The sequence below is a fragment of the Miniopterus schreibersii genome (genome assembly GCF_964146895.1).
Source record: "Miniopterus schreibersii genome assembly, chromosome: 5".
Classification (NCBI taxonomy): domain Eukaryota; kingdom Metazoa; phylum Chordata; class Mammalia; order Chiroptera; family Miniopteridae; genus Miniopterus; species Miniopterus schreibersii.
Genome location: NC_138106.1, coordinates 54876246 through 54891030, shown reverse-complemented (window position 1 = coordinate 54891030; position 14785 = coordinate 54876246). Strand labels below are relative to the sequence as shown.

The 14785-nt window shown below is 46.1% G+C and overlaps 1 protein-coding gene across 1 annotated transcript in view; it reads left to right on the top strand.

The window, feature by feature from the left end:
- SIDT1 (SID1 transmembrane family member 1) overlaps positions 1–14434 on the top strand; it is a 73666-nt gene extending 59232 nt beyond the window's left edge. The window contains exons 18-25 of the mRNA XM_081139421.1: positions 1386–1522; positions 1963–2071; positions 5441–5517; positions 6430–6476; positions 8526–8631; positions 8751–8861; positions 9887–10000; positions 11716–14434. Of these exons, the coding sequence (XP_080995547.1) occupies positions 1386–1522; positions 1963–2071; positions 5441–5517; positions 6430–6476; positions 8526–8631; positions 8751–8861; positions 9887–10000; positions 11716–11778 (764 nt within the window). The 3' untranslated portion in view covers positions 11779–14434. The remainder of the gene's footprint in view (positions 1–1385; positions 1523–1962; positions 2072–5440; positions 5518–6429; positions 6477–8525; positions 8632–8750; positions 8862–9886; positions 10001–11715) is intronic.
- The last annotated feature ends 351 nt before the right edge of the window (positions 14435–14785 follow it).

The following is a 14785-nucleotide window of genomic DNA, read 5'->3' as shown; positions in this document are numbered from 1 at the left end:
GTACGCATTTTTTAATTGAAAATGGGTCTAAGAAATCTGAGTGAGAACTGAGATGCAGCCAGGAAGGAGGAGGGAAGAGCTGATGCAATTAACAATGTCATCCACACTCAAGAGTAAGAATTTTTAAAGCAGTCGTTTTTATGTTTGTGCTCCAGCTTCTGGCTGTTAACTTAGAACACCACAGAAATTCTGTCACATTTTCATTTTTTAAAATTAGAAAACATTTTTAGGAGGGTAAACGATAGAGAACAATATCATTCACCACTCAGAATGAACAAATGCCAATATTTAAAATATTTGCCTTAAATCTACTTTTTAAGAAATAAAATATTGTGTAAAGTTGAAGTCCTTTTCTGAACTGCTTTCCAAATCCTCCTCTTTCCTTCCCCAGAGGCAACAACTGTGATAGTCTGGTAGTTACTCTGGTTTTTATAGTTTTGCTACATTTATAGTAAATTGACATTAATTTACCACACATTGTTCTGCAGCCCTCTTTTTTCATCCAACAATATGTTTTCAAGATCTATCAATATTGAATCAAGGATAACTAGTTCTTTCATTTTTAAGGATTGTCATATTCTGCACTAAAAATGTACCACATTTATCAATTCCTCTATCAAACAACCTTCAGAGGTTACCAATGTTTTGCTGTTATAGACAGTGCTACAATGAACACCCCTATGTTCAGCTCTGCGTACATGTGAGAGAGGTTCTCTGGGGTACCCAGAAGTAGAATTTTGGGGTCACCTGCAATAAACGATATGCCTCTTCCGTTTTACCAAAAACTGCCAAGTTTCTCTCCAGAGCATTAATTCCCACTCCTGCTAGCAGTGTGAGAGTTCCCATTTCCCCCACATCATCACTAGCTAGTGTGTTATTGTCAGATAGTTAAATTCTTTATTAGGTTTTTGAGTAACACAGAATACTGCATTATTGTTTTAATATGCATTTCCATAACTCTCATGCAGCTAAGCCACATTTAATTTCTAGCTGTTTTCCACCTCTAGGCTATAAAGCTATACAGGGGCAGTCATCAGTGTGGCTATATTTCAGCATGCTGAGGAAGACCTCCCACGTCCACCTAGGATTCAGTTTATTGTCACAATGCCTTAACTGTCACCATTAGGGCTGCTTTTTTATTGTTGTTGAACACCAGCATTTAAACCCAAATACCCCTGCAAGCAGGAATAGTCAATTATTTATCATATCATCGGATAGTCTTGTGAACTTGAAACGGCTTTGAAGGGGCTCAGAAGTGGAGTATGTGTGGTCTGCCCGGAGAACGTGCCTGGAGGCAGGCATGTTGGAGGTCTCCACACAGGCTGAGGGGAGGGGGCTTTCCCTGCTGGATCCTGACGGTCTCGGCTCCTCCTCTGCACCCTCAGACACCTCCTTCATGTACATGATCGCCGGCCTCTGCATGCTGAAGCTCTATCAGACCCGGCACCCAGACATCAACGCCAGCGCCTACGCTGCCTACGCCTCCTTCGCCTTGGTCATCTCACTCACCGTCCTCGGAGTGGTGAGCCCCTCCCCACAGCCTTCGGCCCCCCCTTCCGAAAGCTGGGGCTTGAGTCCTGTGAGACTGAAACAGGGATGTACAGGACTGGAGACACTCAGAAACCCTTAGACACCACTTTCTAACTGTGCATGGGCAGGCCTTAGCTGTCTGCAGGTATTTGAAGGGCAGGAGCTCTCAACTTTAAACCTATCACCACTTCACCGTTGCCGTTCAGCTGCCCCGCCCATTCCTCCCTTACCCATTTTCATTTGGCCAGGTAGCCATTCTTTTTCCTGCCCTGAGTGTAGTAAGACGGACCCCTGTGAGGTCAGAGAAGCGGGAAAAAACCGAAGTGCGTGCACAGCTCGGTTTTGGGATCCTTATGCAGATATGAGAGAGCGCTGATTTTAGAAAGTTCTCTGGGGAAATCCCAGATGAAGGTAACTTCTATCTATTTCTAGGTGTTTGGGGAAAATTATGTGTGGTTCTGGGTCATCTTCTCTGCGATCCACATACTGGCCTCTCTGGCCCTCAGCACCCAGATCTACTACATGGGTCGTTTCAAGATAGGTGAGTCATCTCTTACCCTTTACTGAACACACTGAAAAAACATTGTTTTCACTGATTCTAAATGGAAGTGTTGCTGCTCACGTGAATACGTGCTCTGAATTCTGTGTTGTGTTTAATATCATATATTCTCTCCAATGCTTCCTCTCCTTTACTGGGTTGCAGTGAACTATCATCACTAGTTCTAGTCCTGAGAAACTAAGTTTGCCATACCTGAGAGCTCAGGCGTACCTCCAGCTCCAGGTCCCACACACTTTGCAATCCACCAAGCTTTGAAAGTGCATTCACAGAACAGTATGAGTGTCATACCACTAGTTCTACGCAGGGGATGATTTTCGGTTTGTAGCATTTAAAAGGAGCATTTCTTTTCCTTTTTTAAATCCTCACCCGAGTATATGTTTTTATTGGTTTTAGAGAGAGAGAGAGGATGGGAGAGAGAGAGAGAATGGAACACCGATATAAGAGAGACATATTGATCAGTTGCCTCCCTTAAGCTCCCCGACCAAGGATCAAACCCACAACCTAGGGATGTGCCCTGACCAGGAATCAAACCTGCAGCCTTTTGGTGTACGGGACGATGCTCCGACCGAGTCCCCTGACCAGGGCAAAGGAGCATTTCTTTAACCATGCACGATAAGTGGTTATCAAGAATGAATTATATATTATTTTCAAATTCTGGGACTGGAACTTTTTGAGACCAGCTTGCCAATCTTAGCGGTGGGACACCTACTGGATTCCCTCTGACAATGTGAACATAGAGCACTTAAGTGTTCCAGAGAAATCAGCTTCTGGTCTGCTGTTGGTCAGTCATCACAGATGGGAGCAGATTCGACTCATCTTAGAGCATTTAAATTTCACCAGCCTTTTTAAGGTCCATGAAGTCAGATTTAAATATTCTTTTGTCCATGTCAAGAAAAAACATTATATATAAACATAGGACCACTCCAAATATTTGCAGAGCCCAAGGCAAAGATTGCAAATAAAAGCCCATATGTATAAAGATTTTAAAGTGATAAAGCACACTAAAAAACCATTAAATACATGGAAGGAAGGAAAGGAAAGGAAAACAGGAAGACCAACAAACTGATAAATAGAATATGCCTTCATTATAACCTAGATGGTCCAGGTTCAAATTTAGAATTCTCGGTTCCTCAGAACATAGCTCTATAGGAGAGCTGTCCCCAGGCCCTGCCTCTCTTCTCCCCACCTCTGTCTCTGTCCTTCATCTTAAGGGGTCTCACAGGTATGCATATGGACACCCTCGTTCAATGTCCAAACGTCCACTCCTTGCCCCTAAAAGTAATGGTGCCATCCGCCCTCAGGAAGATAGACCAGGGAATGGGGCTCTGCAGACTCCAAGAGCAGGCTCAAGGCCATCTGGGCAGGGAATTCTGGGGTTCAGGAATTCAGAATGTGGTCTAGAAGGAGGAGTCCCCTTGCCCTGCAGGCTCGCACTCAGTGGGGAACAAGGGCCTCTAAAACAGGAGATCCCCTCTTGCCCAGGTCTAGGAGTAATTCTACATAAACAAGTGGCTTATTTAAGAGAAAACCGAATAAAACATTTCTTGTCAGGCTAGTGTTGCTCAGTGGTTGAGCATTGATTCCTGGTCAGGGCACATGCCTGGGTTTCAATCTCGATCCTGATCAATGACCTTTCTCTCTCATCAATGTTTCTATCTCTCTATCCCTCTCCCTTCCTCTCTCTCTAAAATAAAATCAATTTTAAAACACGTTTTCTTATTTTGGCAGTTTAGGCCTCCCGTTGGGCATGGCCAGTAGATTTAGCCCTGGCATTGGCGTAGCCAGCATCCCTCCAACGTGCTGCCGGAGCCGCAGATCGTGAGAGGGGGTGGATTACAAATTGTAAGCGGTGCACAGGAGACAGAGAGAGAAGTCTGATTCCCTCCTGGAGGAATAGTGAGCTTCTGAGTGCTTGAGACAGGCAGCAAAACTCTGTTCTTTATGATGAGCAAACATTACTTTTATAATCAGAAAATAACTTTCAAGTCATCCATTTAGAGGGAAAAATAAAATGACCAGTAATTTACCTGTTTGGCTACCTTCTTACAAATCTTTTTTTTTTCCTCATTTCTGCTCTGCTTTCCACTGATTCAGATGTGTCTGACACAGGTAATGTTCAGCAGCCCTTTGCAGGGTTCTAGATTCTTTTCCTAACAAAGCCACCCTCCTGGTTGTCCTGCCAGCTCTGCTCCCTGAACACCTCCTTCCAGGTTGAGCAGGCTCGGTGGGAGGGGGAGCCAGAGAGAGGCTCAGAGGCAAGGACCACTCCAGCCCAGCCTGCACACCTCTTCTGGGCTATTGCATGGATATGCCCTGGTCCCCTTCCTCCTTCTGTGGGTCTAAGAGTCCAGCCAAGGCTGGTTAAATTGACCCCAGGGGTAGCATTCACAACAGAGCTGGGATCCACCCTCACTGAATGCTGGCCCAGCCTTGCATGTGATATCTACAGTGCGGACGGCTCAGAAAAAGACAGCCCACCTGTGACCCCGACTCTGTTCCTGTAACAGTTATAACATGCACACACTCACTGTGTTTCATACCATCCTTTTGAAGGATTGCATTTTTAAAAATCTTTCCTGTCTTTTTCTCTCCATCCTAACTAAATTCCTTTGATGATTATTTCAGTACAGGTTTAGGCTTTCTGCATGCTCTCAGTAAGCTCCAGTATCCCTTGGTTCAATCCTTACTGACTCATAACCACATTGAGAAGTACAGATTAGAACTTTGACAAGCTAAGATTTCCCATCCTCTAGAGCAGGGGCGGGGAACCTTTTTTCTGCCAAGGGCCATTTGGATATTTATAACATCATTTGTGGGCCATGCAAAATTATCAACTTAAAAATTAGTTATGAAAAAAATCTCCTAGATTTATTGAATTTCGAGTCCCCCTGCGATTGCCTTGGCAGGGCCAGACCAAATGATTTTGTGGGCCGGATGTTCCCCACCCCTGCTCTAGCGAGAACAGATGTTTTAAGGGGGGTTTGAGGGGCCCCTTAGCCTCTGCTATAAAGGAAACACCACTGGAGTAAATTGTAAACAAAGGGAAACTTAGCTGAAGGAGACCATAGCAGGACTGGCCAGACACCCATATTATTTGTGATTGCTGGTTCCGCATGTCCATCTCGCTTGCCTGTCCGCAGTGTGACCCATGGATGTGTCACACCCTCCATGAAAGCACAGGCGGTGAGGGTGCCATTGTTTAAAGCAAACGTTCATCGCGCACCTATTAGGTACAAAGCACCGTTTTTATGAGGTGAAGGCATCATCGCCCTGGCCCCAAAAGCTTGGGCCCTAAGGGAGCCTTTTGCATTGTCCCTGACTGAGCCCCTCCCGTCGCTGTGTCACCGGCAGATCTGGGGATTTTCCGGCGGGCCGCGATGGTGCTCTACACGGACGTCATCCGGCAGTGCAGCCGGCCTCTGTACATGGTACGTGCGCGCCCGCACCCCCTGGCCTCCCGGGGGAGCGGCAGGGGCAGGCCCGCGGCCCCTCAGCCTCCAGCCCAGAGGCCACGTGGCCCGGGTGGCCGAGGTCCAGTCAAGGGGAAGAAGCATGTTACATGTTCTTCTTGTTCATAAAAAACGAGCTGGGGTGGTCCCATTTTTGTACATGAAAGGCTGTAGTATATAAAGAAAGTGTGTGTGTGTGTGTGTGTGTGTGTGTGTGTGTGTGTGTGTGTGTGTATAAAACTCTTAAACAGTGATCATTGCTGTGGGAGTGTCCCTATAAATAATCATTGAGGGAAGTAAGATTATTTCACTTGCCTGCATGAAAGGAGGCACAATTAATAACTGCACCAAGACCGCAGGCATAAACCAGACTGTCCCAAGCAAACTGGGACCTGTGGCCACTCCAATCACTTTCATTAGGAACTTAGACTGTCCACATTCTACATTTGTTTGATTTGTATACATTGTTGTTGTTTTTTTACCATAAGCAAGGATATTTTTTCAAAACTGTGGTTATTGCTTAATGGTTGAAATACAACTTTAAAAATTTCTCCATTTTAGTTTTTGGTATGTTATACATTTCTACCCTGAGCAGAGGAATCAGAGCCCTGGTCATAGCTATGTCTTGGCTCACTGGCCGGTGGCCTTGAGAAAGCTACACACCTCCCCTGAGCCTTTACACGGAGCGGTGGTCAGACTAGTGATGCTGTTTGGGCCGGGCACCCAGGAGCTCACTAAGCACCTGCTAATAGTTTGTAAGCAGAAGGATTTTTTACAAAAAGGAATGTGGGAACCTCTTGGCCTCCTCGAGCTTGGACAGGATCTGTAGGCACTGAAAATTGAGGGAATTGGGGCTAAGGGTTTTTCAATGTTTTCTTTCCTCCTCTTCAGGACAGAATGGTGTTGCTCATCGTGGGGAATCTGGTTAACTGGTTCTTGTAAGTAACCTTAGGAAGACACTTTTTTCTCTTTATTAATGTCTGTAACACTGTGGTTTAGCTTTCCTTGGCTAACATTTTTACAAAGAAATCTGAAGTTAAGTAGAGCGTAGGACTAAGCTCACCCTAGAGACTTGAGAGAAAGGAATTTTTTCTCCTGCAATGAATGCACCAGGAAGCTCTTGTGTACCAACAGTGGACCCTCTTAAGTCGTTGAGTTCAATGCACTGAGTTCATTTCCTCAACAAGACAAACATCGAATTGGTGGATAGGTTAGATAGATAGATGATCGATAGGTGATAGATAGATGATAGGTGTTAGATTGATAGATGATAGATAGATGATAGGTAGATAGATAGATAGATAGATAGATAGATAGATAGATAGATAGATGATAGATAGATTAGATAGATGATAGATGTCAGATAGATAGATAGATAGATAGATAGATAGATAGATAGATAGATAGAAGATGATAGATGATGGATGGATGATAGGTAGATAGATAATTATGCCTTTAGTTGCAAAAATGCAACATAGTTTTCAATTTCTTTGTAGAACTTTCCATAAAGGCTACCCAGTAGGGTGTGTGTGTGTGTGTGTGTGTGTGTGTGTGTGTGTGTGTGTAAACGTCTCTTTCCTATTTATTTTTTTCCTTCTAGGTCTCATTCTTCCTACTCCACCTATACCATTCTTCTTCTTTGTTCCCCTCATTATCACCTTGGCCTTCTTTTCCTCAAATGACCTCAAAATAGAACAGTACAACAGAGGAATACAGGGTGTCTTGAAAAAATGTAGACACACTTTAATAGCGGATAGCTCAATTTTGAAAATGGAATGTATTTCAATAAGCACTGCCTTTATAATTATTCAAAGTGTGTGTGTACATTTTGAGGGGACATCCTATATTTTTTCTAGCTGTAACTATTTTATGCAACCTATTCTCAACTTAACAATGTGAATGAGCCCTGGCCGGGTGGCTCAGTTGATTGGAGTGTCGTCCTGTACACCAAAAGGGTTGCAGGTTCAGTTCCCGGTCAGGGCACATCCCCTAGATTGGGGGTTTGATCCCCAGTCGGGGAGCATACCAGAGGCAACCAGTCGATGTTTCTCTCTCTCACATCGATGTTTCCCACCCCGTCCCCCTCTCTAAAATCAATACAAACATACCCTCAGATGAGGATTTTAAAAATATGTGAATGAGTGAGATATTTTTAATCCCTCAAAAATAGGTAAGTTTAGCTGCGGTTCTTAGCTGATGAGCACCTCTGGGGCAGTGACCTTTGATAGAAAGATGACTCTCTACTTCTGCTGCCCTTTAAGACAAAAAAGGAATGAAAAAAGAGAAGAATCTTCAAGGGAAGACAAATCTACTCAAGATAATTTGAATCTTCTTGGGGTGCCACATGCTTCTGGAAGAAACTCCCCATAGCGTTGTCACCCAGGGATGACCTCAGGTTAAGGTTCATAGCTGTGAAGGGCCCTGCTTTACATGGGGGCAAGTCGAGATGGGCGATTCTTGGCAGTGCTCGCCCGCAGTGCTCTCTTGGGCCCCCCTTTTAGGGCAGACCCCACAGACCTGGTGACTCTGGAAGACAGGGTAATAAATTTGATTATTAATTTTAAAACCATAGACAGCTATCCAAAATGGACCATGTATGTCAAACCAATTGTTGAGATAATCCTACTTCTAGTAACCTAGTCTAATGACTTAGTCTTCAGTGAAAAAGAGCACAGTGTGTCCGAAGGGATTCACTCGTTCGTCGCGGCGTTCTCGGTAACAGTGAAAAGCTGAAGGGAGAAGGGAAAATTCTTCATTTCAACCAGAGAGGAAAATTGATTCTTTACGGTGCAGCCACTTGCGGGAACCTCACAAACATTAAAAATGAATGTGCTGAAGGAGATACCAGTTAAAAGTTACTTGTAATATGTTAAAGAGGGTTTTTAAAATTCCCCTCCTTGCAAACATGGGAGTGAGGAAGTGAAAAAGTCAGTAATGTCACAAATCCACCTTCGAGGCTGGAAACTAATTCCTCCCCATGTGCTCAGCGCCCTCTTCGGGCTCATCTACCGACCCAGGGACTTCGCCTCCTACATGCTGGGCATCTTCATAGGCAACCTGCTGCTCTACCTGGCCTTTTACATCATCATGAAGGTAAGGGAGGCGCCCCGAGCTGCACAGCCTCGGCCCCCCACCCTCCGCCCTCCGCCCTCGGCCCTGGGCCCTCGGGGCGGCGGGCAGGCAGCCCGGCAGCCTCCGCCTCTCACCCGCAGCTCCGCAGCGCCGAGAAGGTCCTCCCCATCCCGCTCTTCTGCATCGTCGCCACCGCTGTGATGTGGGTTGCCTCGCTGTATTTTTTCTTCCAGAATCTCAGCAGCTGGGAGGTAAGAGAACAGCTTTCTTTTCCAAGGTGTTGGGCTCCCTCATCCTGCCTTTTGACCTTCCTGCCTCCCTCTCTCCCTGTGCTAGTTGCTGTTTATCTTTATATGTGTGTGTGTATATATGTATATATGTATGTGTGTATATATATATACATATATACTCTAAAACAAAAGCTTTCTCTAAAACTTTTAATATCCACACACAAATGCTCACTGAACGTCCAGTTGTCCTCATTGTCAGAGTAGCACTCATAAATGCGTAAGCCCTCCAGACCCTGCACGTTTACCTCCCTTGTGTATTGTGTTCCGGTCCTGTTCCCAGTGAATGTTTAATGTGAATCAGAAACCTTGGTTAGTGTATCTTTTCCTCCTTTCTCATCATAATCATCATCCATAAACAAATATCCAGGCTCAGATGTTTATAAATCCATTTCGTAGATTGGAAAGCTGAGGCCTAGGGAATTAGTAATACGTATTGCTGACGCACAGAACAGGGAGGTCTCCACTCTCCATCTCCACAATCAGTTTTAGAACATTTTATCACTCCAGAAATAAACTCCCCATTTCTCCTGAACCCTTAGCCCTGGGCAACCACGAATCTCTTTCGTCTCTATAGATCTGCGCATTCTGGACATTTCATAGAAGTGAAATCATATACTATGTGGCTTTTGAGTCTGACTTCCTTCGCTCAGCATAATGTTTCCTAGGTTCACCCATGCTATGGCATGTATCAGTACTTCAGGTCCTTTTATTGCTGAATAATATTCCGTTGTGTGGATATACTACATTTTATCTAGTCACTCATCAGTTGGTGGACTTTTGCGTTGTTTCCACTTTGGGGTTCTTTCGAATGATGCTGCTGTGAACATTTATATACAAGTTTTTTTGTGAACATATGTTTTCTTGGAAGCTAACTTTTTGAGCCTGGCATCTGGTAGCATTTGTGTAGCTTTCTGAATGCTACACAAACCGCTCTAAACCGGTGAACTGTGGGACTGCTCGCCCACGTCTGCCTCACCTTCCTCCAGGAAACCCCAGCCAAGTCCCGGGAGAAGAACCGGGAATGTGTCCTGCTGGATTTCTTTGATGAACATGACATCTGGCACTTCCTGTCTGCCACTGCCCTGTTTTTCTCATTCTTGGTGAGTTTATAACACCTTTTTGTTAATTTCTCCTCTCTTCCTGTTCTCTTTTTCCCTCACCCCCTCTTCCTTCACCCTCTTTTGTATTCTCTAATTTCCTTTTCCAGTTCCTCATTGTAATTCAATGTACAGATTGTCTCTTTTTTTTTTTTTTTCACATTGTATCTTTTGGTTAGAGTTTTATTTTTATTTTTATTTGCTCTTCAATATTTTAAGATACAGAGTGGCAAAATGATTTTCCTTAAGCTGCACAACGTTTGGACTGAATTGGTTATCAGAACTCACAGGCCCAGAGTCCCCCCAGGCACCGCTTTTAGCATCCACTAAAATTTTGATAGCATTAGGTTATTCCTCCTTATGCTATACTCACATTCCTCCTCTTATTTCAGTCTCAGTGAAGAGCTTAAAAATCATTTACAGCCCGGCCGAGCGTGGCTCAGCGGTTGAGCATCGACCTGGGATCCAGGCGATCAGGGTTCGGTTCCCAGTCAGGGCACATGCCCAGGTTGCGGGCTCGATCAATGACTCATCATTAATGTTTCTATCTCTCTCTCTCCCTCTTCTTTCTTCTCTCTAAAATCAATAAAGATATATATATATATTTTTAAATCATTTACAAATTCCTGGAGTAGCTCAGGATAGCATCCGGGCCTCTGTTGCCTTCTAACCAGTGGGTTCCATCCAGATCTTTCATGTAGTCCCTCCACGTTTTACTCAAACACCTTTCCGGAAGCCAGGCGTATTATAACAGCCTTAGATGATAACTCCTGGCATCCTTTCATATTAATTTTGACTTTCCAAATTAAATTAAAAGTCCATGGAATCTATACAGGTTCATTTGACAAATAATAGGAGAAGGTCTCCAGGATTCCCAACACTGCCCGCTTTAAGAAGCCTCTGCCGGCGAGTGGAGCAGGGCTACCCCCTAGTGGCCAGTTTCAGAAATTTAATCTGCATAATCATTCTTACTGAGGCTTTTACTTTTATTTTTTTAATTTATCTTTATTGTTGAAAGTATTACATATGCCCCCCCTTTCCCCATTGACCCCACTTTCATTAGAAAGGGGGAGACAACAAAAGTGTAGTGAAGGGTTCCATGTGGAGAGAGCGATGGTAGAGGGACCTAAATATGGAGGAGGAGGCTACACTTTCTGTATAGTAACACTTTATGCAATAAGACTTCATTTCCTTTAGGTCTTGACCTAAATGGTCTCTTCTAAGTAATGACTTCCCCAGCCACCCTCTCAAAATATTATTTTACCTCTCCCCACTCCGTACTTCCCATGTTCTCTCCATAGTTTACTTTTTATCCTTAGTACATATTACCATCTAGCATACTATGCTTAGCACACATTTCTCTCTCACGTACTATGTATATTTCACTCATGTATTTGCTTCATGTCCAAAGCCCTCTCTCAAACGTAAGCTCTAGGAGGGTAGGGATTTTTTGTCTCTGTCATTGCAAGCTGTCTCTCCGGCACCTGGATTAGCAAGCACATGATAGAGCCTTGAAAAATATTTGAACTAATTAATAAATGAGCTGTGTAATTATATTAAGTGCCTGTTAAGAGCACAGCCTTGTAGAAAGCTGCAGAAGACATGAAAACGAGTAAGGGCACTTGTAGTTTCGGTCTGCATGAGTCTCAGAGAGAAAATAATGTCTTACTGTGCTGTGACTGTGCGTTCATTTCATTTCTCTGCCCCTCTCCTTTCAGGTTTTGTTAACACTGGATGATGACCTGGATGTGGTTCCGAGGGACAAGATCCCTGTCTTCTGAGCCTCCAGCATTAAGAGGGGAGAGAAGGAGTGATCGATCTTGGTGCTGTTCCATGAAAAATACAGGGCCTGCAGCAAAGTAACCACTGCCAAATGCTCCACTCACCGGCTGTGGCGTCAGCTCTGTACACATTCACACGGGGAGGAGAGGAGCTGGGGAGATTCCAACCTGCAAGAACGGAGGCCGAAGGGGACCCACAGCTGTGGACAGGGGCAAGCCCTGAGGAGTGGAGAAGCCTGCACCCGCTTATGTTGCAACTCTTGAGAGCCCTCCCACCCTCACCTGGGACTTGCAGAATGATGTTGCACTCTTCCCTCCAGCTGCCTCCATGCCCACCAGCAGCGTGGACCCCACACCCAGAAACTTTAGGTGGGCCCCCTTTGCACTTCTGCAGCATCTGCTGCTCGCTTCTCCAGGTGCTGGAGTGACGTGGCTCCTCAGAGTCTGGTAGAGGGGTGCACCCAATGCCCTACACCTCTGGGATGGACGTTTTATCAGCACCAGCTAGTCACCTCCTCAGAAGGAATGCTGTATGTTTTCCCAGGTTCCTGGCCTCCTTAGAGAGACTCTGGATCGGGCCTGGTCACTCACTCCTCCTATCAGTTCCCTGGGACCAGGGCTTGGGTGCTTCCCTATTCCTCAGTGTCTGCATCTCACTGCTGTGTGTTGACCCCATAACTCAGGCTCTGCCTTCTTGAGAAGGCCCCGTTAGTCCACAGACCAGCTCCCAGGTGGAAGGGGAAAGGACAGAACTTTCCTAGCAGGAGAAGAGTAAGAGAAATGACTGACAGTGCTAAGAGACAGGTGACATCAGCATCAAGAAAACAGTCGTCACCCTTCGGACTTGGGCTCCTGGAGCAAATTCAGTCAAGGCAAAAGACCTCCTCGTGCCTCCGGTTCAAACAGTGCAATTCTGTGGTCACATCACTTTTGGGGAAGAAATCTGTGTTTAACCAGGGACACTGCACCAGGGTCCTCTACCACTGCCCAGCCCCTCATCTGTCACTTTATGCAGGTCAAGGCCTGCAGACTTTCTCCCTGGAGTTCTCTAGGAGTAGCTCTCAGAGCGAATGCATTTTACTCTCGCTCTCAGTTGCTAAGAGCACAGGTGGTTTAGGATTGCCTTGGTGGCACCTGATTCTCATTGTCTCCCTGGTAAGGTGTTGAAAGCTCAGGATCCCACTTCCCTCCACACTGTCAAGCAGCTCTTCCCATGAAAGTCCTATTTTGACCAGGCTCCTTGTTACCTCAGTATGATGTAATCAGAAAATATGCACACGCATGTGCACACATAAATATATTTGCCTGTGAAACTGAAGTCACCTCTCACCTCTGCTTTCCTGATCATTCATTAGAAAAATGGATCAGCCATTCTTTAAAAACACACACACCTATTTTCCTTTCTCTAAAATATCTGCAAAATGTTCAAAAACATTTTGTTTTTGGAAGTTTGAATAGCAAACTTTCCCTGGTTTTAAAAACACAAAGATGCTTTTAATATTTTGTGACTTTTTTCCCCCTAAAAATGCCCCCATTTTGTAACTGGTCTTCTATTACTCTTTATTCCTTAAAAATTGTTGGCATCCCACCCTGAATACAAAATCCTTGCCTCATTGACATGATCGTGCTGTGATCAAATAAGTTAATACTGGTGACAGTGTCCTATACAATAAAAACTCATGTGCAAATGTAAAAATATATATATTGTTGGCTGCCATAGGCCACGTGAAGGCCACCTATTAAATGGTTGTGTTAGTCTAACATCAAATCGGATGGCTGATTCAAACTAATTCTGTTAAGGCACTAATGGTTTGAAATCCAAAAAAAGATCCACTAGGAAAATGTGAACAAAGCCCATTCAAGCAGCCCTGTGCCTGCCGTGAATAAGCTGTAAGACCTGTGACCTGTGCAGTAGCTGCTCAGGAAGCATGTCCATGGCCACGGGGAGGGCCCTGTGGAAACGGATGAATTGTGCTGCTGTGTTTCTGACCGTTTTCTGATGCCTGCCTCGTGCTGCGGGCAGTTGCCCTCAGCAGGATTAAACTCCCAGGCCGCCGCTCCATCAGTTTGTTCTCACGGCCCTTGGTGCTCAGGCGGGCGGGCGAGGGGCCGCCAGAGCCTTTCCGCGCCGAGGCCCCTGGGCCATGAACGTGTCAATGTCTGTGCTCCCGGACTTCGCTCTTACAAAGGGAAGGGAAGGCCGCGTTCAGGAGGGTAACTGGAGAAAAACAGCCACTGCCAGGAGGCCCTTGGCGGAGCGGCCCCGCTGGGGCAGGACTGCGATGGGGCAGCCGGGGGCAAAACTGCACATGAAAAAGAAGCTCGTCACGCGTCCCACGGCCGCCGAGGCCACCCGCCTGCTGGTGCAGGATGGTTGCGGGCTCAGGCCGGGTTGTTTTCGCCGCAGTGGGCGCCGGTGGGGAAGCGGAGGCTACCTGAGGGACTTTCCGTGCCCGAGCGTCACCGAGCCGCCTCCTGGGGCAGAGGTGGCAGCTGCTGCTTCGGGAGCTCCACGCGGCCCCCAGAATGTTACGTGGGGCCGCAAAATGCATGTGTCAGTGAATCCGATGATGCCCAAATGTTTCTCATTCTGGGAGCTGTCTCCCTGTAAAACTTGGGGGAAAGGGAGAAACAAAAATAAATGAGCAGGAGTCGGGGCAGGATTCTTGAGTCGGACTTTAGTCCAAATACGTTCGCCCTGTGACCTTTGGCGAGTCGCTGGAACTCTGACTCTCACCTTCCCCATCTGCGTGGCACCACCTGTGGGTGACGAAGGTGGAGGTGGGCAGAGCACGGGAGCAGTGTGGACACAGGACCACCTCGCTCCAGAGCGCCGGGAGGCAGGGCCAGAGCGGATCTCTCCACGGCTGCGTCTCCCTCCTGCAGGGGCCCTCCACCCAACCAGCTGCTCTGCTCCCGGGCCTCAGTTCCAGGAGGCCCGCAGCGGGTGCGAGGCCACCTCACCTTCAGAGATACTGCCCAGAGCTCCCCACCCTCCCAGCCCCGG